This window comes from Primulina tabacum, chromosome 3 (genome assembly GCF_025594145.1).
Source record: "Primulina tabacum isolate GXHZ01 chromosome 3, ASM2559414v2, whole genome shotgun sequence".
Taxonomy (NCBI): Eukaryota; Viridiplantae; Streptophyta; class Magnoliopsida; order Lamiales; family Gesneriaceae; genus Primulina; species Primulina tabacum.
Genome location: NC_134552.1, coordinates 19,033,518 through 19,059,445, shown reverse-complemented (window position 1 = coordinate 19,059,445; position 25,928 = coordinate 19,033,518). Strand labels below are relative to the sequence as shown.

General features: G+C 35.6%; 3 protein-coding genes across 3 annotated transcripts; 2 read left to right on the top strand and 1 right to left on the bottom strand.

Moving 5' to 3' along the window:
- Nucleotides 1-5,834: 5,834 nt before the first annotated feature.
- Nucleotides 5,835-9,327, top strand: LOC142540953 (small ribosomal subunit protein mL104 (rPPR9)). The gene is made up of 2 exons (XM_075647445.1): nucleotides 5,835-7,535; nucleotides 8,947-9,327. Exon 1 carries the CDS (start codon nucleotides 5,894-5,896, stop codon nucleotides 7,487-7,489), a length of 1,596 nt encoding a protein of 531 aa, XP_075503560.1. The 5' UTR covers nucleotides 5,835-5,893; the 3' UTR covers nucleotides 7,490-7,535; nucleotides 8,947-9,327.
- A 208-nt stretch (nucleotides 9,328-9,535) lies between these two features.
- On the bottom strand, nucleotides 9,536-15,633 carry LOC142540954 (cleavage stimulation factor subunit 50). The gene is made up of 14 exons (XM_075647447.1): nucleotides 15,383-15,633; nucleotides 14,753-14,836; nucleotides 14,518-14,642; nucleotides 13,641-13,713; nucleotides 13,435-13,518; nucleotides 13,271-13,357; nucleotides 13,021-13,091; nucleotides 11,658-11,709; nucleotides 11,486-11,543; nucleotides 11,256-11,356; nucleotides 11,012-11,166; nucleotides 10,748-10,856; nucleotides 10,165-10,221; nucleotides 9,536-9,914 (listed from the first exon to the last, which is right to left on the bottom strand). Exons 1-14 carry the CDS (start codon nucleotides 15,497-15,499, stop codon nucleotides 9,762-9,764), a joined length of 1,326 nt encoding a protein of 441 aa, XP_075503562.1. The 5' UTR covers nucleotides 15,500-15,633; the 3' UTR covers nucleotides 9,536-9,761.
- Nucleotides 15,634-22,259: 6,626 nt separating this feature from the next.
- LOC142538554 (uncharacterized) lies at nucleotides 22,260-23,156 on the top strand. The gene is made up of 2 exons (XM_075643868.1): nucleotides 22,260-22,341; nucleotides 22,600-23,156. The coding sequence occupies exons 1-2, from the start codon at nucleotides 22,260-22,262 to the stop codon at nucleotides 23,154-23,156; spliced, it is 639 nt and encodes a 212-aa protein (XP_075499983.1).
- The last annotated feature ends 2,772 nt before the right edge of the window (nucleotides 23,157-25,928 follow it).

The window sequence follows — 25,928 nt, the reverse complement described above, 5'->3', positions numbered from 1 at the left end:
GAAATTAATCCTCAATTAATTCTTTTGTTAAATCTTACTTGCACTAAACCTTACTTTCCTCAAGACCATGAGCTTAGAAAGTTCTAACACAAACTATTTTTATTGAATGTCTTTCTCCTTGAATCTTTCTTAGTACCGTAAAAAATTCAAAACTTATTATGCTATACCTTCCTCAATGTCAAACAATATCTCGTAACTTATTTTATTCACATAAGGTCGTAATCTACTACTTATTCCAAAATAATATAAATTTCTTAACCTTAAGATATTGTCCCTCAACTTCATTTTAAACAAGATAACCCAAAATTATACATATTTAAAGTTAATGCTTAGCATTCTCAAGAACCCAAATTAATGTTTACACATTTAACTATTGCCCAAAATCAACTTCCATATTGGAATATCAAAAACTTATTATAACTCTTATCTCAGATTTTCACATACTAGTTTTTTTTTCCATAAATAATTTATTGACCCCAAATCAAATATTTCATCTTAAGTCAGAAGCTTAAGTCAATTTATCTCAGATAGATATAATCCCAACAATATAGGTCAATACTAATTGTTTCCTTAATCCAATTCCATAAAAATCCGATAAGCACTACAAGAAGCGCGTTGAACGAGATTTTTCGAAATATTTTTCAAAAATAGAAAGTCTAGAGATAAACATATGGATTGAAAGAATACGTCGAGAGGGTTCCAGAATAGTTGACATAATAGAATTTGGAATTTTCTTCAGAAAGTTATAGGATATACGAAACTTTTTTAAAATGGAAATACTCGATTTCAGATGTCTAAACGAAGGAATTTTGCGTTTTCGGACCATGCCTCTGAACTTCGTTTGGATATTACTCGTTGGGTCGTTCTGGAGGAGACTAGATCGGCTCTTTGCAAAAATCTGGCCGATTTTTATTTTCTTCTTTTGGTAAAATTTTTCCCAACTGGATTATGAACCTGGCGGCTCTGATACCACTTAAATGTCACGCCCCGTGACCGGGGTTAGTCGACACCGGCGTTGTTTTACAACCACACAATTGAAAACAACAAGCCTCGTAGTACAGTATAAACCAAAAACCAGTTTATTACTCATAATCAATCAAAAGATTGTCTTTACAACGTAGATTCTTAAAATGATAAAAAAATATGCGGAAGCATTTACAACTTACTAAGTCAAAACTAAAATAAACTTCTTGAATTATCAGCCCCAAAACTGGTCTTGTTCATCTTTCTCGATTTTTTTTTCTGATTTATCTGGGGATAGTAGAGTAAGGGGTGAGCGATATGACCGTCACTCAGTAAGCGGGGGCCGTTCGAGCACAACATAAAAATATTTACACAATTATCGAAAATAACACGTAAACATATCATGCTTTTCATAACATATCATCATATTCATATCATAACAGCACTGTGATTCTTTCACCTTCTATGGTTTACTGATATCAGTCCCTAATTTTTAATCATCTAAGGGGGCGAGGCCATAAAACGGTTCTATCCCACCGTGAAGGGCCATATGTTGGGATTCCCACCCATTTTCAGTGAATCATCACAGTGCCAACACGTAACGTATCGAATTTCATTAAAAACATAGAGACAGAAGGACGGTGCTCGACCGAAACTTTCGAAAACGAAATAATTTGTACGCAACATATTTTAAAACAAGCCCACTTACCTTAATCCTTGAAGAAAACACGAAGAATTCGAAAATCATAGAAGAATCATGCTTCGAAAACGCATCAGCACATCTACCGAAAAATCATCCTCTTTGTAAAATTCCTTGCACCTTATTGAACCGTTGGATCGGGCTCAAACTTTTACAGTACGTTACCAAGTACGTTAATTAAATTATGAACAGTGGAGATCGAGTTTGAGGTCGTTTTAACCTGCTTATGGACGAAAAACCGTAGGTATGCTGTTTTTCGTCTAAAATCTGAGCAGTTTTCTTACGAAGGCTATAAACGAAAAACTAACCGTTGGATTTGGCCGAAATTTGATATGTTGTTCCAAACATATGGAAGAACATTCTGAACGGTGGAGATCGGATTCCGAGTACCCGAGCGAGAGAAATGAATTTCTGAACTTGGACAGAATTTTGATGACTCGTGCAGAATTTTTGGGGAAGAATTTCGAAAATAATGGAGAGAAATTCGAAAATTGAGGTGTAAAATTTGAATGGGAGGGTCCTCCTATTTATAGGGGTTGACTGCTATCCTGATCGTGTTTTATCCTTGTGTTTAAAATTTGAATCAAACTTTAAATCTAGGATAATTATCATATCAAATCTTAGATCTTTATCTGGTATCAATATCATATCAAATCTTATATTTTTATCTGGTATCAATATCATATCAAATCTTAGATCTTTATCAGGTATCAGTATAATATCAAATCTTAGATATTGGTTTATCCCAAAATTAGGCTAATCATAAAAATTCTTATCTTCTGAAAAAAAATCGGGGTTTCACATATATCAACAAAGTTTTAGAGAGATATCGGATGAAAGATTGTTCACCAAGTATAGCTCCAGTTGTGAAAGGCGATAAATTCAATTTGAGTCAATGCCTAAAGAATGATTTAGAGCGAGAACAAATGAAAAACACTCCTTATGCTTCTGCTGTAGGAAGCTTAATGTATGCTCAGGTTTGCACTAGACCTGACATTGAATTTGTTGTTGGGATGTTGGGAAGATACAAGAGTAATCCAGGTTTAGACCATTGGAAAGCTGCAAAGAAAGTAATGAGGTACCTTCAAGGGACCAAAGATTATATGCTTATGTTCAGACGAACAGAGAATTTGGAAAGTAATTGGCTACTCTTATTCAGACTACGCTGGCTGCATTGATTCACGAAAATCCACTTTAGGATATATTTTTATGCTAGCTGGTGGAGCTGTATCTTGGAGAAGTGCAAAGCAGACATTGACTGCTACTTCCACTATGGAAGCTGAGTTCGTATCCTGTTTTGAGGCAACCTCAGATGGTGTATGGTTGAAGAGTTTAATTTCGAGGCTTAGAATCATGGATTCTATATCTAGGCCATTAAGAATATATTGTGACAATTCAGCTGCTATTTTTATGGCTAAAAATAAAAAAGTGGTAGTCGAAGCAAGCACATCGACATTAAGTATTTAGCCATACGAGAACGTGTTAAAGATAAGAAGTTACTTATCGAACACATTAGCACTGAATTGATGATTGCAGATCCTTTGACTAAAGACATGCCATCATTGAAATTTAAGGATCATACAGAAAGAATGAGACTTGGTTCCTTTATGTAATTTTGTTGTAAGAACAAATTAATGAAACTATGATGTGATATTTTCTCATATTTGTTGTGCACACATTCATTGATTCGATAAATATCAATAAATTTGGATCTCGAATAAACATAAGGTTTATTCATTAAGTTATACAGATTTGAGATACATAATGCATTGTAATACATGTAAGATAATACTCGTTTTAGAAGACATATCGCCATGATTCATGTGTTTTGTTTTTTCCTATGGTAAATGAGATATATGTGTCAAGTGAGAGAATGTAAGAAAATGTGACACATATCAGAAGAAGAACAGACGTGTAGGAAATGGCGACGGCCATTGCCTACATATTTTGACAAAACTTGCGTACGCAACCTCAACTTTAGAAAATTGAGATGCGTACACGTTTCTTCTTCTGAATCTTGGCTCCCGATACACTCATCGATGGTATGAGAAACGCCTATAAATAGAGACGATTAATGTCCCTAAGCACACACCTCATAAGAAAATTATACACCATCTATCGAGAGGACGGAGTGCTTAGAAGGCATCAACCGAGAAGAAAAGCAAAGAAATAAAAAAATTTCAATGGCCAGAGGTAACCCGATTTATTTCCGCATATAGTTTTATCATGTTCATATATACGTAAAAACATGATTTTTTAAGAAGAATTTATCACAAGGAAATTCTCTTGAACATTTTATCTTAGTACTACTGCTTTTAACTTAGTCATGCTAAAAATGTTTCCTCATTTACTCATGTATCAAAATATTGGTTGGCCTCATTGTTTAGTCATTTTTTTTGTAGGTGTAATTTGTAGGTAGATAATATAGGTCTGAAATTGTATGCTACAGTTGTACAATTCTCAGATCTAATTTTCACTCTAAAAATATACTGAATCAACTGTTTGCCATCTCTAGTCCAGACCATGGATGAGACCTCAAGGATCCAACAAGTGCTAGTCAATGCACAAACTCCATATCTCAACCATCAGAGCTTTCATAACTCCCCTCGTCCAATTTTCAGGGTTCTTCAATTCCGTGATGGAAAAAGAACTGTCCCTATGAATCTCGAGTTTCATATACCTATATAACACATTCATTCAAAGAAACTGTGAAAACAATAAGAGAAACATATTGCAACTGAAATGGCAATCCAACTAACTAAAGAAGATATGACCTGATATCTTTCTTGTTAAATTTCATTCATCACACGCTTGATTGACTAAACACGCTTTTGCAAAGTTCAAATATAGTACAATAATCTATACTTCCGTCATGTTCAAATGAAATAAAATAAATGTAATTTAAGGTCATGTGGCTTTGGAAAAATTGCCGACTAGCGATTCGTTGTAAAATCGATAGCCTAATAGTGTTTTGAGTCCGAACTAGTGTCGCCTATGCTGGAACAAACAGGAAGATTAGGACTATTTATTTTTGTATTGTTCGTTCACGAGTAGAATTTGGATCAAAATATTGCAGGAATTGGGTTTTGAATGGATTTTTCTAAGAAAGATGCATGACATGTTTTTTTGGAGCCATGTTTACTTACCGAGAAGAGAACTATGTATTTTTAGCATATGATAGGTCATTGTCTATTTTGGTCAATTTGGTTGGAACGAAACAAAAGAATATTCACCAACATAATAGAGTCTAGAGATGAGGTTTGGGAGAATATCAAATTCATAGTCGCTAGTTGGATGACAAAGTGCCATTAATAATCTATACTCTCGCTGGTTGGATCGAATATCATTTTACACTTAGTGCTTCAATAGGATGTCAAAAATTGTTTGAAGAAATTAATGTACATGATGGATATGAATGAATTTGTAAATAAATAGAGAAAATAATTTTAAATATAGATTGAATTATATAGTTCAGAGCGTGTCTTTGGTGAGAGACGGATCGACTTGATTCATATTTGTAATGAAAATTAATATTTTTAACATAAAAATAATATTTTTTCATGAGTCGAGTTGGGTAATAGATTCATATCATAAAATTGATTAGTGAAACGATCTCATACGCATTTTTATGTATATTTAAATAGCAGATCTCTTATGAGACGGTCTCGCGGATTTATATATGTGAGACGGGTAGACCCGATTCTTATCTACATTAAAAAATAATCTTTTATACACAAAAATTAATAAATTTTTCATGGATCGGATTGAGTTAGATATTCATCTGACATAGTTGATATATGAGATAGTCTCATATAAATTTTTATAATATTTAAAATGAATAAAAATTGGAATGTAATATTTTATTTAGGACTGTAAGAATATAATTAAAAAAAGTTCATTAATTTGTCATTTATATATATATATATATATATATATATAAAATAAAAGTATCAGAATTTTTATAACATAAAATTAAATATGTTTCATTTTTTTTAACAAAAATATGCTTTATTTTTTTAAAAAAAGTAAAGATGTATTCATATTTTTTTAGTTGATTTTATGTTTTAATTTTTTAAAAAGGAAAGGTAATTTGGTCTACAGATAGATTAAGGGCTCAAATACAGAACCCCACCTTAACAACTGTGCACCTCGCCACATCAGATTACTAGTCTTCCCCCCACTAAACCCTGAAATTCCCTTTTTCCATTTCTGTTCTCTCTCACACTGAAAATGCGCAAGCCCACATCACCATTAACGTCACTCCAATTACGCCAACTACTTCGCTGCTTCTCTGCGCGGCCAAATCTTCTCCACCAACCTCCGCCGCCACCGCCGCCGCTCCTTCGACCGTTTCCCACATCGACTTCGGCTGCCTCTAGTCTCCAGTTTTTCTCCCCACGGCACTCTTCATTGAGGCTTTTCTCTTCCGTTACAAATGATAGCGGGAGCTTCAATAATAACGCAGAAAAGAATGAAGAGGAAAATAAAAAAGTTGCAGAAGATCTTTCCGCTGAGCTTCTGAAAATCCCAGACGAGGAGCCTCTCCCTTTGCCTCAAAGACTGGATCTTTCCTTCTCTCATATCACCATCACCCCCGCGCTGATCCTTACCACACTGAATATTTCACCTGATGCAGGGCGAGGGGCCCTTGATTTTTTCAAGTGGGCTAAGTCAAAACCTGATTTTCATCTCGGCGATGAGGTTTATTCCTACTTTGTTGATTATTTTGGTAGAAGGAAAGATTTCAAGGCGGCCCATGAAGTTCTTGTTGATGGCCGTGGTGAAGCTGGGATTAAATGTCTCGAGGCTCTTGTCGATAGGCTGGTTAGGGCTGGCAGGCCAACACACGTAGTATCATTGTTTGATAGAATGGAAGAAGATTATAGATTCTCCAGGAATGTGGATTCATTGAAGTTGATTGTTACGAGTCTATGTGAGCATGGATATGCTAATTATGCTGAAAAAATGGTCAAGAGTTTGGCTAGTGAATTCTTTCCAGATGAGTACATATGTGACACGCTGATAGATGGGTGGTGCGTGGCTGGGAAATTTGATGAAGCTAAAAGATTGGTTGATGAAATGCGTAGGGGAGGATTTGAGATTGGTACATATGCGTACAACTCCATGTTAGATTGTGTTTGTAGGCTTTGCCGAAAGAAGGATCCATTCATACTTCAATCTGAGGCAGAAAACGTATTGATTGAAATGGAAAGAAAGGGTGTTCCACGTGATGTGGAGACATTCAATGTGCTGATTACTAATTTATGTAAGATTAGAAAAACTGAAGATGCAATGAAACTTTTCTCTAGGATGGGGGAATGGGGATGTTACCCCAATGATACTACATTCCTTGTGCTAATTAAGAGTTTATATCAGGCTGCACGAGTTGGGGAAGGTGATGAGATGATGGATAGAATGAAATCTGCTGGATATGCTCTAGATAAGAAGTCTTATTATGAGTTTTTGAAGATTTTGTGTGGGATCGAAAGAATAGATCATGCTATGAGCGTTTTTGCAAAAATGAAGGAGGAGGGTCATGAACCGGGCATTAAGACTTTCGACTTGCTCATGGGAAAGTTGTGTGCTCATGGACGTCTGGATAAGGCGAATGTACTTTACAAAGAAGCTGATAGCAATGGGGTACCTGTTGAGCCAAAAGCATACAAGGTGGATCCTAGATTTGTGAAGAAGAAAGCTACTACTGCAAAGAAGGAGAAGAAAAGGGAGACACTGCCCGAGAAGATGGCTAGGAAAAGAAGACGGCTTAGAAAGATCAGGTTGAGTTTCGTGAAGAAGCCAAAGCGGACAACACGTCGAGCTTATTAGTTAATCTCTTTAGCATTGGAGTGTATGACAAACAATTTTGGAGGAGGTAAAGTGGATCAAATTCTTTATTATCAGCTTTCTCATCTGTTTATCAAGTTCATAGTTTGTTCTAACTTCTAAGACAGTCCACTCTATTTTTTTTGTTGAAAATCTCACTTTATGTTATATCCTTGCATGTTATTTTCCTCGGAAAATTGTGTTGTGCGGTCTTTCTCGATTAAGATATGTGTGTAGCTCTGAATCTATTTATGTGATGATCATATGAATTGGAAAAAGAAAAACAAAGAGAGAGAGAGACTGAGAAATCGAGTGAATCATAAGGGGAAAAAAGGTCCTCGTGTTTCTATGTTTTTTGGATGTCCTCAATAAGGCCTGCCACGTGCTTTTAGTGGGTACTACTTTGTGGTCTGGACACTATCTTTGGTGAAGTGATGTATACTTTGTTCGCGAGTAAGAGTTCAATTACATTTTTATGTCCACCTGTTTCTGCATTCTGAGTTGTTCTTCCCTCCTTTTGTACGGTGGTATCAGTATTTTCTGCATGTCATAAAAATTATATACTTTTTTAAAAAAAACATTATCTTGTTTTTGCTTGCACTTTTTTGTTTTAACGATTTAACTGCTTTATCAACAAAAATCGTGCTTTATCAACAAATAGTCAGTTAAACCACTTCAACTATCTCCGATTCTCCGTACGCATCCAAATTGAATATATTCCCATCGTGTGGGGCTATTTTAGCGAGCCTCATCTTTATATTTTGGAACTGAATCTCTCTCTAATGGATGGCACTTGGCTGAAGGTTTGTGTAGTTCCAAACTTGCACTAGATACTCTTCTGTATTGTTTACTTTTCAATTTAAAAACTAAAGTTTTGCTAATACTGTTGTATCAATATCCCTCTCAGTGTGATATCACTATATACTTACCAGATTGGTTGAGTACTGTTTTAGGTTCAGGTCCTGGTTGAGGATGAATTTTTCTTCAGTCAACTGTATTAAAATCTGTGCCATTTGTGCTCCAGCAGGTCTGATGGTTTAATTTAGTTTGAAACCTGCATTGGGACTTGGGAGTCTTAAAGTTTTAATGGAACCTTCGTTGTTTCGAGTGGTTCTAAATTTCCACAGAATGATTCATACTTGTACAATTTCTTGCCATAGCAGCTGTTATAATGTGTACCACCGATAGCAATTACTTCTGTTTCTTTAGATCAGTTTGTTATTTCAATCACGACATACAACGTGTAAACATATTTGTTTTGCATCAACATAGCGACGTGTTTAGATGAGTGTGTTTAGAGTAGCATGCTCCGCTACTGTAAAAATGTCCTTAAATTTACAAGTTGTAGTTGCTTCCATGCATGGAAGGTTTGTTTCCTGTTCGTTTTTTCGCAACAGTCTGGTATCAAAATGATTGATGGTTACCCTATGTTGATTGTTCTTTACAACCATTATCTGCAGCTTACCGAATTCATCGGTTTCCTTCATGAATCCATCCAAGTGCAGATTTTGAAAGGTGGAGACAATCCGGATTCTGATTACATTTTCATGGCTAAACTTTGAGACGCTTCTTAGTTTGTTTCTGACATGAATCTGGGGCATAGTCACAAGGTCAACTTTTTTGTTTCCATAATGAAATAAAATTTAATTTCGCACTGGATGTATTAGTTCATCATCTCACTTCCATAGTTGGAATTGATTTGCGGAGAAAAATGTGATTGTTATTTTATTACGTTGAATTACTTTGGACGCAACAGCACTTGAAACTGATGTTAATAACTAAAATCACATCATTTTCAAGAACGATAATTGATTGTTTTTTTCTTTCTGAATTTTTTTTTAACAGTTATTGTATGATGTTGATTCTCAAATACGCTACCATATGTTACTCGCATAATGGCAACTTCCATCAGCTCTTAATTTTTATTCTCTCTTTAGTGTCATTTAAAGAAGCTTTAGCCGAGAGATGCAGCATCTGCAAAGGGAAATAAAAGCTTGAAATTATCAAAAATTGAAAGCACTTGCATCCAAATTTGAAGGGTAAAGCCCATATTCCAAGCATTCAATTCCAAGAAACCAAGCACAATTTAACAATGAAAATACATGCTTTTGTGCAAAACTTGGATGTGTTGGTGATTTTACATGCATGATGTATCTAGATTGAACCTAGGACTCAACAACTGCACTAATTGGACGTCCCCAAAACTCTCATCACAACCTGTAACGAGTGTAAACCACCTAACAATTCAAGTTGTGGGAGTTCTAACTTTTTTCATTCAGGTTTCTTTCCAGAATCTCAATGACCTGTCAGTTCCGCATGTGACAAATGATGACTCTACGGGGGAATGCTCGAGCCAACGAGGCATGCCAATATGGTTTGATGGCCATCTAGCTACTCTCTCAGTCGTAAGAGCATCCCATATAACAATCTGCAGAGCAAAAAATATCAACAATCACGAGGGGAAGAATTCGGAACTCTCTATACCAACACCCCCATCCGCCAATATACGCCGGGTGCACTGATTACCATTGCATTATCACAAGGGACGTGCATAAGTTGATAAGACCAATACAAGACGTATATAATCCAATGGTACTCTAGATAACACCTTTACGTATATCATTGGGTGTAGTGTAAAAGAACCTGAATAAACCGTTAACATTCATACGGGAAACAACCTCATTACTCGCTTCATCGATGGAGAGAACAAATTCTTCCGTTACATTAAAGACAGCCTGCGACATAAAATGTTTTGATGGAACTTAATCAACATAAATCAATGTACAAGTACGTGTACCATAATTTGATTATTAAGTTTGAAATGCATAACCTCAATCGATGCAGCAATAATAAACACTGAAATTTAGTGATAAAATATTTTGTGATGCATGACATTACCTAGTCTTTATCTTCCAAAACAAATTTTGCATAAAAAAAAGGTATCCACGCATGATTGTCCAAACTCCAGCAGCAAATAAAAATGAATAATTAGACCCTGCTCTGATGCAACTAGGAAGGGATTTCCACAAATTTCTATTTATAAAAGTTGGTTGACAAAAATATGAACTAATCTTGTTCTAGAGCCCACGGCATTAAGGGAGTTGAGCCCAAAAAGAATTTGCAAAAACTTCAATAATTGTAAAGCTTTCCAACCAGTAGATATGTGTCGACACAAGCAGAAAAATAATCTACATATCAGAAGGAACATTTGATGCAATGAACATTGGGTTAGTGCCACAACAATCATGAAAAATAACCTACTTGGCACCGCAACTGTGTATGAGTGGATCCAAAATATTGTTCGACTAATCTACCCGTGCCAACTTCCCAGAGATTTACAACGGAATCCTTTCCAGATGAGAGAAGATACCTAAGAAAAAACTCAAAATGAGATATTAAGCATAATTTATGCACAGAGGTCCCAGAATAAGTAAAAATGTGGTAATATTGATATATCTCTTGAAAAAGTTGCGGTTCACAAGGACAAAGAACTCCATACAGACTATAATATTATCCAATCTCTACCTTTGATCTTTCGTGAAATTTGCACTGGTGGTTTCTGCTGTTCCATGTGCATTCAGAATCGAACGGATACAATGACCAGTTACCCCATCCCAAATACGAATGGCACCATCTTTTGATGCTGTAACATAAATGCCACCTGTTGACGAATACCTGATCTGCATAAGAAAGCAATTTGAGAGATACAGCTCAACTGAGACAGGAACACAATGGAAGATCGGATCCTTCATCTTTTTAAGGACAATACCTGATTTATGGCTCCACTGGCACCAATCTCTTGAACAGTTGCTGGAAGGTAGCACTGAAAGGTGTTAACATCGTACAAGTGTGGGATTGGATGGTCAGTTCCTGTAATTAACTGAAGCTTTATAAGATACCTTTCAACCATAACACACAATGTATTCAATAAAAAACATAACAGTTTACAGAGTCAAATAACAATAACCCCACAGTTGCAACAAAAATTAAAATAACAACCTGCCAAAAGAAAATCTCCAGATGGATGAAATGATACAGACCTCACATTGTGAGTATCCTGTTGAACAATGAGAAAATTCAGATCTATGACAAACATAAGGACATAACAATAATTACAACCTTCACAACCAAGTACCATATTTAAATATGGGAAAATATAAGAAATGGTAACCTGAATAATTCTGAATGCCTTCCTTGCAACTGGTCTTGAAAAATCAAAGAACCTGGTATTGCAATGCGTCATATAAATGTCTTTTCCAGCACATCAACCCTAAATTTCTCTTCCTCTATAACACCCATTATCATTGGGTGGTCATGGTGTTTAAGATAGTTTGACATATAAGTATCGGTATGAATACTGACAAAATGTAAAAAGAAGACAATCCTGTTCATGAGGAGTCTATGACAAGGGTTGGAAGTCGACTAGCATTGGTAATAGCAGGTGGACTAGGAGCAGTTGTAGTACCCTTTTGCATTGAGAAATGTTACTACTACAGTACTACTGTAGTTATCAATGGCTTCACTGCAACCTTTTGGAGATTTATATGTCCCGTCCCTCACACACATACATGTGTCTGCGTGTATGCTTTATGTCGGTCGGATATATGTGTTCTTGTGTTCATGTCTTTTGGGGATATTACATTAAATTATAGATGGCCACACCCACACATACAACAGTAGTATGCATATTTCGGCTATTGTTGGGATATTCCAGCTTGTTGGAGAACCGTGCCAAAATTTGATTAAGCCTAGCACAAAATCGTATTTACAAAGATGCGCATTGGGATTCACCAAAGATATCGCCCAAAAGTTCTATTATTTTGATTGTTGGATCGATCATCCAACACAATAAAAGTACTTCATGCCTTTCCTCGAGTCTCGTGGCATTGTTATGTTGTGTCCTAGAGCACAAAAGCATGATGCCGACCATAAAGTTGGCAAAGGTTATATAACTCACATTTGGATCAGTACATATTAATAATTTGTTGGTAGCTTTGAAGTGATTTTATGCTTTTTTAACTATGGGTTTTAGGATTTAACTGTAATTGTAGTGTTAACTTAATTTGATAGATTATTTGACATGGAAAATATTTATAGGAAATTATTTATGTTACATCTGACATCGAAAGGCAATTGGAGGTGAAATCCAAGTCAATCACCCTAGATACGTCAAATTTGGGCAAGAAAACAGGGTGGCTATTTAAAATGACATGTGCATGCCATGGTCCTAAGTTGAATCCTAATTGAGGATTAAATAGTCCTATGTTGGTTCAAAAAGGAACATAAGGTATTTGGCTACTTGCTGAAAGAAAATTTGTAAACAACCTACTACGTGTCCCACAATCTGAAAAACAAAAATTATTTTGTCTAAATAAACCTATAGTGTTTATAATTGTATATATTACTCATGGCGAGGATCCCAAATCCACACATGCCCTCCCTCTCTTAAACTTTTTTCATTAGATGTGAAGACCAATAAATTTGTTCAATCCATGATGAGCACCAAAATAATTTCAAAGACAAATATAACATACTTTATTGTGCGGTCCTTGGCACCAGAAATCAAAATAGGGTTTTGAGGATGGAAATCCAAATCATTGATAGGCTGCAGCCGTAAGATAAGCCCATTAGAAATGGAGGAACGCACGTCTTACTTGAGAGAGAATCTCAGTAAGAAAGTAATGTTGTCATCAAATACATCGCGGAGATATAATATTGGACATATAAGCATATGTTTGTTTCATGTGGCTGAATATTAAGATAAAATATATTTTGAATGTTTACTTGTAAGTGATCATAAAATGTCCAAGTTACAGGTCGCACGGGAACATCTCTTGTATCCGGAAGCATCATTTGCTTCACTTTTGATATCTGCGAGACAAAATCAGAAATCAATGAACAGGAGAAAATTGATTTGAGCAGGTCAGTATCTAGGGGGGAATCAACACCTCGAAGAGCTTAATTGACGTGTCTGCACTTCCAGTTGCAAGAAATCTTCCATCAGGGCTAAACCTTGCACATCTAGCAACATTCTACATAAATAGAACTTAACTTCACTGAAAGAGATTATTCGAGCATATTTTCCAGTGAAGTAAAAGCTCTTGCCCAAATAGAAGTAGTCTTCCTACATTTAAACTTTACAAGGATTGTTTACCTTGTGTTCTGAAATATGCCGTGTTTCATGCTTTGGAAAGGTCTTTGATGCTCCTTTTGTATCATGCACAGCACTGGTTAACACAAAACATTTGCAATACTCATCATTTAGAAATATCACAAATCCCTATGATAAAAAAAAATCCAAATTAAATAAATATGATCAACGGTGTTGAATAATAAATCTATTTCTATTTCTACGTAAAAGTGCAGCCGCTGGTCAGATTAGTAACCTCGAGCAACTAATATAATGGCAACAACAAGAGCAGACGTTTTATCTGGTGCTGCAAAGATGTCATATGCACCGAAACAAGAAAATAGAGGAACAAAAGAAGATATCAGAACATTAAATTCTGAGCATTATGAACCTAAAGTTATATCTAGTTATTTAAAAACAGGAAGATATGCATCACTTTCATGGTTATCACATAACGAACTATTCTGAGCATTATGAATCTATGGTTATAAAGAGAATTTTGCAATTGGTTGGAACTGTTGATCTATAGATTTTCTAACCCTAAAATCCCATGGAGCTCCTCTAGGAAACGACAACCTTTCACTCACATACTAATCACATTTTTTCGTTGGATTATAGTCCCTACGGCTCAGTTGATTTCAGTAGTGCCGTGATGCTGATAACCGAAAACTAAACTCATTATTTATTGATATATACAGCTTACAACCATTCTTATACATGGTGGAAAGACATCAATACCAAGCTCTGTGCAGGTTAAATCTACAGATAATCAATATCTTATTAACTAAAGATCTATATTTTCAATATAAGAGGGATGGAATCAACATTTTCACATCAAACAAGCATGCCTTAAGACATGCACGTCAATACCATATCATAACAGCATGATCAAATGATTCACCTGAAATCTACACCAACAACTCGAGGAGCAGGTATTGAGCCATATCCTGCAGGTACGCTTGAATCAAACAAAGTAGTTGAAGATACCCCCCCACTCAGCATCTCATCTTTATCCACTGCAAGACCCTGTTGAAAACATAGAACCATCACTATTATCTTTTTAATCTCTTACTACTTCATTTTCTAATTTTGTGATTGTGTGATATAAAACACAATAAATCACAAAACCAACTAACCTTGGCAACCAACTCCTGGAGTTTGTTAAGAGGTGCTTCAACATTTAGTGGTGTCATTGTAGCTGATGCAACTGCACTTGCTGCCTGGACAAGAGGGGGGGAAGTGGAAAAAAAATGAATGTGTTAATTGAGCAGAAAAACTTATTACGGGAATATCATGCACGAAAATAGATGTATATCATTCGCAATTATGGGCATGCTCCCAAGAGGAAGTAAATCTTAGAGTTCTCTAGCAATAACAGCGGTGACCTTCGCGCTACCAGCAAACAATGACAATTTCCTCGATCAGTCTGCCAGGGCATATTGAATTCTCACAAACTATTCTGGCTTATCATTTTCATCCCAAATTCACGCTTAGCTCAAAGCAACATGAAAGAAACGTAGCATGCCAATCTAGCAAACTCACAAGTTAGCAGTTCATGTGGGCTGGAAATTGCTTACTTTCATAATATATAAACCAACTACAAGAACTTCCTTCCCAAAATTTCAAGTGATTCCTGACTCCCATTTTATTTCCATAGATCATGCATATCAACTAAGTTACTCAGAATATCATTACTAGAAGCTATACAACTAAGTATATCTGCAGAAATCGCCGGATAATTGAACTCAATCGCAAGAAATAGCAACCTGATTGAAATTGTTGTCACGGAGATGGGCAACAATGAGCTCATTGACATGGCGGTAAAGCTTGCCGTCCTGCAATGTCTTCTCCAATCCACTGGCATTGAGGCCGCTGCTATCCATTTGTGAATTATCGCTCCCACAACTTCTCCTAGGGTTTTATAAAACCCTATCAGCAGCAATTGGCAGATTTGGCTGAAACGGATTGGGAATTATTTCGAACATGACCATGTAGCTTGGCGGATTATTAATTTTGAATATTCGAGTTATGGAGAATTATATATTTATTTTTGTGTTGTTGGTCCTCAAATCTTATTTTTAATTAGGCTTTACTCCTATGTCCATAAAAAATTAGTTTAAATATATAGTTCTTGATAGATTTGTAATCCAGACTTCAAACTTGTGAATTGCTTTACCAGTTGTGGCCGACAACATCTTTTAGTTGGTGTACCACTAGTTAGTGATTTGTCATATTGTGGCGGTTGAGTGGTTCATCATCCACTAATGGAGTGTTGGATCACATACCGTCTTTACATTTTTCGTAGAATCTTTTACTTTTGTATGATCCTCGGGGAAAAACGTGACTTGTGTGGACCTTCACCAGTTGGAGTTGTCTCTGCGTTATGTTTTTGGTCAGATATGAGCCAAAACCCTTCCCGAATTCTAGCTCTTTCTAGTTTGGTCATTCTGGACAGATTTTTTCTGACCATTTGTTGTTCCACATAAGATTTTTTTCTCTTTAAATATTTCTTCTATAAAGCTTGATATTTAACAGAAAATATTCATTTACAGAAATTTGATAAAATTTAAATGAAAACTTGACTTTTTCCATATTGTGAGACAAACCCATAATCCGCATGCTCGAATGTCTTCTTCAATGAGTGATGAAACAAATGGTTTTTCATTCTCCGAAAAATCCTCAATGAACTTCTGAATATTCATGTCTGATCTTCTCATTTCTCAACTTGATGAAGTGAAAGTCTTCACGTGAGCCTTTTCCGGATAATTCTTGAAACGTCAACTATTCGTTTTTCTTTAAAATATAATAGAATTTTTTTCTTCTTCTTTTTGCTTTCGGCCGACTATAAGTATATACATATATATGATTTTTGTCATTTAAATAAACCAACAACCTATTATTTGAAAATCCAAAAGAACGCAGTGCAAAACATAAAGTCGTAAACCGTCAAACCAAACTTAAAACTAGCATTTTTCAAAAATAGCATAAACTCTTAAATCATCTCAAAGCATCTCAAAAGCATAAAAGTCATAAAATCTCTAAAATAATATTTAAATCATAATTATGCGGAAAAACTAAGCAAATGTCATCGGGTTATATGCACCATCAGTCCAGCTAGTTCAACCATCAAATCCCCCAACATCATCAAAATCATGCTCATCTGCATCGATCACACCTAGTGAGTCTAATGATTCAGCAAACATTAACCATGATAGCAAGTAAAACATATACATTCACACGCGACAGTGAAAATACTTTTAATAAAAATAACTTTTCATGAATATGCATATTTTAAACTTTTTTCCTTTCATTATATCATTTTCCTTTCATCATAAACATATACATATACATTCCCTTTAAGGTTAATTATGTTCATTAATTGTGAACATCCTTTCATCCTTCGGTCGATTGATCAATCTCAGCTGTAACTATGGTACCAGGCGGCGAGGCAACATTAACCACTTTGTTGTTATGTTCCTTGGCCTATAGTCGGCGGGGACATCAGCAATAATCTCACTCGTCAACTGAGCATTGGCCTTACATGTCATTATATCCTTTCGATGAAAATTCGGTCGTTGGGTTCCCACGGGGCTTTGTCCCATAAACGGGTTCCACTGGGGTGTAACGCCTCGAAAAATTCGAAGGTCAACGCGAATCACATGCATACGAGCAATTAAATTCATTGTGTATTTCAATTAATTGTTTTAATTGCATTAATTAATTATGTTGTGCATTTTGACATGTTTAAAATATACTTTTCTACATGGTTGCATTAAAATATATTTTTAAATGTTATTCGAGTCGCGATCGAGGAACGGAGACCGATGGCTGAAAAATGGAAAAAGTTTTTATTAGTTAATTATTTTTAATTATTTAAAATGAGGGTGATGCTTTTTCTTATTTTTGAAAATAAGGGGTTTTGAGGTGATTTTATGCGCCGGGACGTAAATTTTATCGGTGTTGGTTTTTCAACAAAAACTCGAACGTTTTGTCAACCAGGCTAATGAATTCACAGACGTATTTAAACAAAATTGTTTTTAATAAGTTAATTAAGCACTAATAGGCCTAATTTACCTACTTAGTGTGCTTAAGCCTAATTAGTGAATAATTAATTGTTTAATACTCAAAAACCCTACCCTAAACCCATCATATTCACGCCCCAAATTCAGATTTGCACACACAAACCTCTCCACTATAATACACGACACACACACCTCAAGTTTGAGAAGAAATATTGAAAGCTTCAAGGGTTTGTCAAAGCCTAGGCCCTCCTCGTCATCGTTCTTCGTCGTCAAAGGATAATCGTGCGTTTAAAACGCAAAGACACGTCATACTTCTCCTTTTCTCATCTATCACATCTTAATATTGTTTTAAATAACGTGTGTATGAAAAGCATGAAGTCTTATGATTATTTTCGAAATATTGCATGCACACTTGGGAAACTTAAGATTTTTGGATGCAAATTCATGTTTATTGTGTTCTTATGAGGCTTCCATGGCTAGGCTATGATCAAGGTATGTTTACACGAATTAGGGAGTCCTAAGTCATCACCATACACAGTGCACAACAAGCAGACAAAAGCTGGAATCGATATTTTCTGTCATGGGGTCTTGGTGATCGGTTTTCATGTATAGGTGGCTGGTTGGGTCACGGCTTCGGGCCAGGGCTCGGCCAGGGTCTGGTTTACTCGAGGGTTGAGTCCTAGCCACGCTAGGGCTCGAAAGCTAGGACTCCTACCTGAGAGCCCAAGTGCATCGCGCAGGTTTGCGCGGCTCATGCAGGGAGGTGGGCTAAGTCTGTGGTTCAAGGGCTTGGCTAGGGCAAGTCCTTAGGGTCCTAGGTAGGTGCACTAGAGGTTGGTTCAGGGGCTGGGGCGTCGGCTAGGTCCTAGGCGTGTCAAACAAAGTCCTTGTCCCTAGGGAGTCTCGGCGGAGAGAAGTTGAGGGCTGCATGGCTTCGGCGTCGAGCCAGGTGCTGGTTCATGGAGTCACGTGGGTTCAGTAAGGTCCATAGAAGGGTTAGGAAGGAGCTGGCTTGGGGTGGCTCGAGCTCGGCTCGAGGGAATTACAAAGTGGCTCAAGGGTGATCAAGCTTGGTCGAGTTAGGGTCTTTCGAGTGAAAAATAATTGAAACATGTCTCACGGGGGTCGAGTGGTGGTTCACGAGAGCCAAATAATTATTAAAAGTCTAAGTTTTAAATTTAGGAATTTTATTTTAAAGTTTGGGATTTTCGGGATTAAAACGCCGTAAAAACAATCGATTAAAGATTAATTAAAAACCTATTATTTAAGCTAAATAAAATTATGAAAAAATTAATTTATGCTTAAATAATTATTTGGGACATGTTTAAGTCAAGGAAATTAAGAAAAAGTCAAAAACGTGAAATTTTACGTCTAGGGGTAAAATTGTCTTTTTACACCTGGAAATTAGTAAACGTCATGGCAGGTGCTCTGAATGTTGTCTATTATGATATTATGATTATTTCAAATGTTTATGAATTTCTACATGTTAAATTATGATTTTAAATGTTATGGAATGATATGATTATTCATGGAATTTTTACGATAAAGTTAAAAGTTATGTTGCATGCTTGTTTTTAAAAGAAAAGGATATTAAATGCATGATTTTTATAAAGTGATGAAAATGTAAAACGTTGAAGGAAGTGAAATAATTGTGACTATTGAGGATATGAGGATAAGAATTAGGATATTGCTAAGGCCAAATCTTGTAAAGATTTTAGGTATTTGATTTAATAATATTTGTCCTTATCTAATATTTTTATCCCTAATTATGTGGTTGTTTGAATTGATAATTGTAGATTTGAATAAGAGTGAAAAATATTTAAATTGGAAAAAATAAAATAAATTTACAAGACTTCAAAGGAAATAAAATATTTTTATTTTATTATCTTGATATTATTGAAGTTCTTGATAAAGATGGAGTCTAATCTTTGAAAATAAAATCTACAATCTTATTATCTACAAGGTTTAAGTGGAGATGAGCTTAAAAAGAATACAAGGAGAGGCCCATTTAGAAGAATAAAAGGAAGAAAAGCGTACAGAGAAGCAGCCGTAACAGAGAAGAGAAAAAAAGACAGAGCGCGGAACTGCAGAACAAAGGAAAGAAGCGTAGAACAGAAAGCTACTGTGAAGTAGCACACCAGCGCGGAAGAAGGAAAAGAAGGGAGGAAGACAGAAGACAAAAGCTGGAGGAATTCCTCACACACGCTACAAATCACTTAGAACTCTTTCCTTTTTTCTTAACTATGTTTTCTTCATTGAATTTAAACACTGATTTTGACTTTTATTTTAAGTTTATGGAGTAGATTTTTATAGACTAAGGCCACGATAGGGCCGAGACAGATTATTTTTGATGTTTTAAGTTTGATTCAAGTCGATTATTTATTTTATTCATTTATTGATGTCATTTATCACGTGTTCTTTTAATCTGGCCAATTAAATAGAATATTTATTGGTTAATCTAAAACCGGAAGGCGACAGATTAATATTTGCTTCACACATCAATCAACACATGGTTAAATTGACTAGAAATAGTATTCGATTTCAGTGTGCGACTTTAGGTTGAAAAACTGGAATTTTACAGTGATCTAATGCGGTTGAATCTAATTAAATTCAGTTAGGAATAATTGGACTGTTAGATTTAATTAGGGTTATTAATTCGAGAAATCGTTTAATAAATAATTTTGGGAATTCCGTCGTGAATTAAATAATTAATTTAATGAATATGAATTTGACACGTAGATTATAAGTTGTCTCGGTACCATTGTGCACCTTAGTCGTTTTTAAATAATTTGAATTTTCGTCTAAATTAATAGTTTGAATTAGTTTTACTTTAGTTAATTTATTTAAATCGTGTTATTTAGTTTTAATTAATTTATCTCACATCATTTGAATTTTATTAGCCTAAATTAGGAAAAATAATTCATATTCTAGTATTTAAACATCAATCTCTGTGGGTACGATACCGGACTCATCTCCAAATACTATTACTTGACCTAGTTCGCCTGCTAGATTTATTCCCAACCGAAATCGTCGGTCAAGTTTTTGGCGCCGTTGCCGGGGATTGGATTGTTTAATATTAGAATTTATTATTTTCTTGAGATTAGGTTTTTATTTAATTTTGTTGATTTTACGCATATTCGTACGTTTAAAGTTAGTTTATTTATTTTCAGGAATTATCTTACTGTGCATGAGCTGTGCTAAAGGAAGGACAGAATTGGAGCCATTTGATCCAGAGATTGAGAATACTTTTCGACGGAGACGTAGAGCACAAAGGGAAAAATCCTCAGACTTTGACGTGGAAGAACAATTAAAACAAGAGGAGAAAGTTGAAACAGCAGGGATTGAAGCAATGGAGAACGAGGAGGATGATCGCACTGTCTATGATCTTACTAGACAAACTACTGGAGGTTATGGTTCAAGCATTACTCGTCCTACTGTGGAAGCAAATAATTTTGAGTTGAAACCATCCATCATTCAAATGATACAATATCAAGTGAGATTTGGAGGATCGCAGACCGAGGATCCTAATGCACATCTGGAGGGATTTCTATCTATCTGTGACACAATCAAATTCAATGGAGTGAGCATGGATGCCATAATATTGAGACTATTCCCTTTCTCTTTGCATGGTGAAGCAGCAGAATGGCTTAGAGATCTACCAGCTGGCTCTATTACTACATGGAATAGTTTGGTGGAACTGTTCATGAATCAATATTTTCCACCCACCAAGCTAGCACAACTGCGTATGGATATTTCATCTTTTCGCCAGAAGGATGGGGAGACATTACATACAGCTTGGGGAAGATTTAGAAAGATGTTGAGGAGGTGTCCTCAACATGGTTTCTCTTCATCTGAACAAGTTCAGATTTTCTATAACGGAGTAGATCCTTCCGTGTGTTCCATGCTAGATGCGGCAGCCAATGGTAGCTTATACAAGAAGACTCCACGAGTTGCACTTGAAATAATTTCAAATATGGCTGAAAATAGTGCGGGTTGGACAGATATTAAACGAGAAAAGAAGGCTGGAGTTCTTGAAATGGATGTGTTGAATGCACTTACTGCTAAGATTGATGGGTTGGCCCATCAATTCTATAAGCTGAAATCGAATCAAGCAAATCAGGTCCAAGGAATATTCATCGAGGAACAACCTATCTTTGATGAAGAAGCAGTGAATTTTGTGGGGAATCAATGGAGACAGCAATCCAATCCATACAGTTCCACATACAATCCAGGATGGAAGAATCACCCTAATTTGTCTTGGAAGAATACGGAGAATTCCCTTAACCCAACACATATTCCTCCACTGCCCATTCCTCAACAAGTGAGACAACAAGGATTATTGGTACCTGCAGCACCTCCAGAATTCAAGCAAGAAGATCAAAGACCAATTTATAAGGATTTTATAATGAAACATGTTGTGGGGATGGAGACGAGACTGCAAAATCATGATGCTATCTTACGAAGGTTGGATGCTCAAATGGGTCAAATAGCCAATCAATTAGCAAATCGACCCCTTGGAACACTACCAAGTGATACTGAGAAAAATCCAAAAGGAGTGAATGCAGTGAGTACAGTGATCAAGGCCGAGGAAGAGGAACCAAAGAGGTAGAATTCTACAGATATGGAGGCAAAGAATGATGGTGAAATGAAACAAAAAATGGAAGATGCTAAGGAACAGAAACCTCAGACTACACGGAAGACAGGTAAGAAAGGTAAGGAATTTGATTCTAATGATAATATTGATATTAATACACTTCCTTTTCCTCAAAGAGCAAGGCAACTACAATTGGATCAACAATTTTCGAAATTTCTTGAAGTTTTTAAGAAATTGCACATAAATATTCCTTTTGTAGAGGCTTTGGCTCAAATGCCTTCTTATGCTAAATTCTTGAAAGATATTTTGACTAAAAAGAGGAAACTTGTTGATTTTGAAACTGTTAAGCTTTCTGAGGAATGTTCAGCTATTTTGCAAAATAAATTACCTCCAAAGCTTAAGGATCCAGGTACTTTCTCCATTCCTTGCACTATAGGAAATTCTAATTTTAACAAGGCATTGTGTGATCTTGGTGCTAGCATAAATCTTATGCCTTATTCTTGTTTTGAGAAATTAGGGATTAGAGAAGTTAAACCAACCACTATTTCCCTTCAACTTGCTGATAGATATATTAAATATCCTAGATGGGTTATAGAGGATGTTTTGGTTAAGGTTGATAAATTTATATTTCCAGTTGATTTTGTTGTGCTAGACATGGAGGAGGATCGTGAGATCCCCCTTATTTTAGGTCGTCCTTTCTTAGCTACTGGAAGAGCTCTCATAGATGTGCAAAAAGGTGAGTTAGTTTTAAGGTTGAATGATGAGAAGGTAACTTTTAATGTTTTTCGCAGTATGAAATACCCTGGATCTTCTGATTGTTATAGAATAGATGCTATTGAAGATATTGTTGAGTGTAGTGTGCAGGATACTTTTATTGAAGACCCACTGGAGATGCTTTTGGTGAACCCAAAGTCCACGGAATAAGACAGAAAAGAGGTGGAGGAATGTATGTACTTGGAGGGATCAAAGCCTCTGCCAAGATCGGTGAATTCGATGATTGGGGAGCTTGGACATATTCCAAAATCACTTAAACCTTCCATAGAAGAACCCCAATTCCTCGAACTCAAACCACTTCCTCCTCATTTAAAATATTTATTTTTGAAGGAAGAAGAATTCTTCGAGGAATTCCTATGCGAAGATAAGGCATAAGAGAAGTTGGAGGATGTAGAAGAACACATGTCGAAGGATTTGAACTCATACATGGTCTTAACATATATTCCACCAGCAGATTATTTATTTTCATCAACGCAAACTCAAGAATATTACATCCTCTACGAGCTTTATCATAGATTATATTGTTATTCCCCTAATAATCAGTCTTTGCCGAGTGTTGTTGGAGCGACGAGCGTGCAATGTCAATATCATGCCAAGCTTGAGGGCACATATAATCAAGACCCATATGTAATATTGTATGATATTTACTATGGACGGAAGCCGCTATTTGATGGATGCTTCTCCGTAGTCAAGCTATAGACAATGAATTTAGCGCTTGCTGGGAGGCAACCCAATGATTTATTTTATTTCGTTTCATTTTATTTTTTTATTTTTTTTACTTTTTCATTCTATTATTTTAATCCTCTGTGATTTTGGTGTGTGTAGGGAATATTGGAATGAAGTAAGATGACTTAGACTCTGGAAAAGCTAAACTGTTGAAATAAGAGATTACCAGCACTGGGAAATTCTACCAGCCCCATAGAGCACTTCATGGATCTCAAAGCAACACTGTCAGGGAAGTTCTTTCTTGCTATTCTACATCAAAGTCTATATTCTTTTTGAATGGCATGACATTGAGGGCAGTGTAAATCTAAAGTGTGGGAGGGATTTGATTTGTGTTTTGTTTCACGTCACCACACTTAGCATGTGCTTCAATGTTTAATCCTCGAGCATGAAAATTTTCTAGTTATTCTTTGAGAAACCGCACTTGTGATTACATGACACACTAATTGACTTTCTATATTGTTGAACACTCAAGAAATTACATCACACCTAGAATTGATTGAGATGAGCTCTAGTTGTAGCCGAAGGAAAAGAGAAAGAAAAGAAACAATCTAGAACTTGTCTGATTATCTTTCGAGGCGAAAATACGGAGGAGAATGACTTAGGGATGATTTAGGCGATCTTTGGACCGTTTGAGCCTTTTGAGCCTACCCAATGCATCATTTATATCCCTAGTATCCCATTTTGAGCCTATAAAAAATCGAATGGAGTGTGTCAAAGACATACAGTTAGCCCCCATTCGTATTCCTTCAAAATCCCACATCAACTACCCAATTTTAGCTCATACACTATTCATCTACCTTAATTTTGAGAGAAATAAACTCTTTAGCGCTTTAAAATTTTCAATAACTCTCATGTGTTGATAATTGATAAGAAAAATTGGAGGAGTTTGAAAAAAATCATGAAGAATGAGAAAGGGATTGATGAAAAGATACATAATGAAAAAAAAGAAGGAGGAATATTGATGTGGTGATTGAAAAACCTAAAAGATAATGTCGTTAAGGATTGAAAAAAAAAACTGAAGCAAAAGAGAAAAATAATGGGGGAAGATGAAAAAAGTTGATGGAGGATGATGAATATCAATAAAGGGGGAATATAAGAGATGAAAGAGTGCGCTATATGATTAAATTGTTTATTTTCTCTCCTTTTGAATTCCCTACCTTTATTGTAGCCGTGAGCCGTTGCTTAACGTTATAAGCTTGAAAAGACCAATTGACCGGGTCATATTCCTCTAACATTTAGTGGAGAAAGGTATGAAAGACAAGCTTATGGAGAGTTTCTTTATATATAAAAAAAATTCAGAAAATATGAGCACTCCTTGAACTAAAACGCATTTGAGGAATATGATTTTTGACTTCCACACTACACACGTCTCATTATCTTGATCCTTTCTAGTGAATGATTGAGTTTTAAAGTTGCCACGAAGGTGAATTTTATGATCTTCGAAGTGTGATATTTTGATTGAGTGTGAAGGAATTTGGTAGGTTGAAAAGTGTTTATTGTGTCATTTTGTGTGGTGAATCATTGAATATTCCTTCATAATATTTTTATTCTTTTGATTTGCTCGAGGACGAACAAAGGCTAAGTGTGTGGGGATTGATAAGGCCAAATCTTTTAAAGATTTTAGGTATTTGATTTAATAATATTTGTCCTTATCTAATATTTTTATCCCTAATTATGTGGTTGTTTGAATTGATAATTGTAGATTTGAATAAGAGTGAAAAATATTTAAATTGAGAAATAAAATAAATTTACAAGACTTCAAAGGAAATAAAATATTTTTATTTTATTATCTTGATATTATTGAAGTTCTTGATAAAGATGGAGTCTAATCTTTGAAAATAAAATCTACAATCTTATTATCTACAAGGTTTAAGTGGAGATGAGCTTAAAAAGAATACAAGGAGAGGCCCATTTATAAGAATAAAAGGAAGAAAAGCGTACAGAGAAGCAGCCGCAACAGAGAAGAGAAAAAAAGACAGAGCGCGGAAGAGAGAGGCGGAAGTGCAGAACAAAGGAAAGAAGCGTAGAACAGAAAGCTACTGAGATGTAGCACCAACGCGGAAGAATGAAAAGAAGGGAGGAAGACAGAAGACAAAAGCTGGAGGAATTCCTCACACACACTACAAATCACTGAGAATTCTTTCCTTCTTTCTTAACTATGTTTTCTTCATTGAATTTAAACACTGATTTTGACTT

What these genes read in the sequence shown, in the direction of transcription:
- LOC142538554 (XM_075643868.1), top strand. Translation starts at nt 22,260, where the DNA reads ATGGAGGCAAAGAATGATGGTGAAATGAAACAAAAAATGGAAGATGCT. An exon ending in TCAGACTACACGGAAGACAG is followed by an intron (nt 22,342 to 22,599) that starts GTAAGAAAGGTA and finishes AGGAATGTTCAG; the next exon opens with CTATTTTGCAAAATAAATTA.
- LOC142540953 (XM_075647445.1), top strand. Translation starts at nt 5,894, where the DNA reads ATGCGCAAGCCCACATCACCATTAACGTCACTCCAATTACGCCAACTA.
- LOC142540954 (XM_075647447.1), bottom strand. Translation starts at nt 15,499, where the DNA reads ATGGATAGCAGCGGCCTCAATGCCAGTGGATTGGAGAAGACATTGCAG. An exon ending in GTTGTTGGTGTAGATTTCAG is followed by an intron (nt 13,714 to 14,517) that starts GTGAATCATTTG and finishes TGTGTTAACCAG; the next exon opens with TGCTGTGCATGATACAAAAG. An exon ending in ATACACAGTTGCGGTGCCAA is followed by an intron (nt 10,222 to 10,747) that starts GTAGGTTATTTT and finishes TTTATGTCGCAG; the next exon opens with GCTGTCTTTAATGTAACGGA.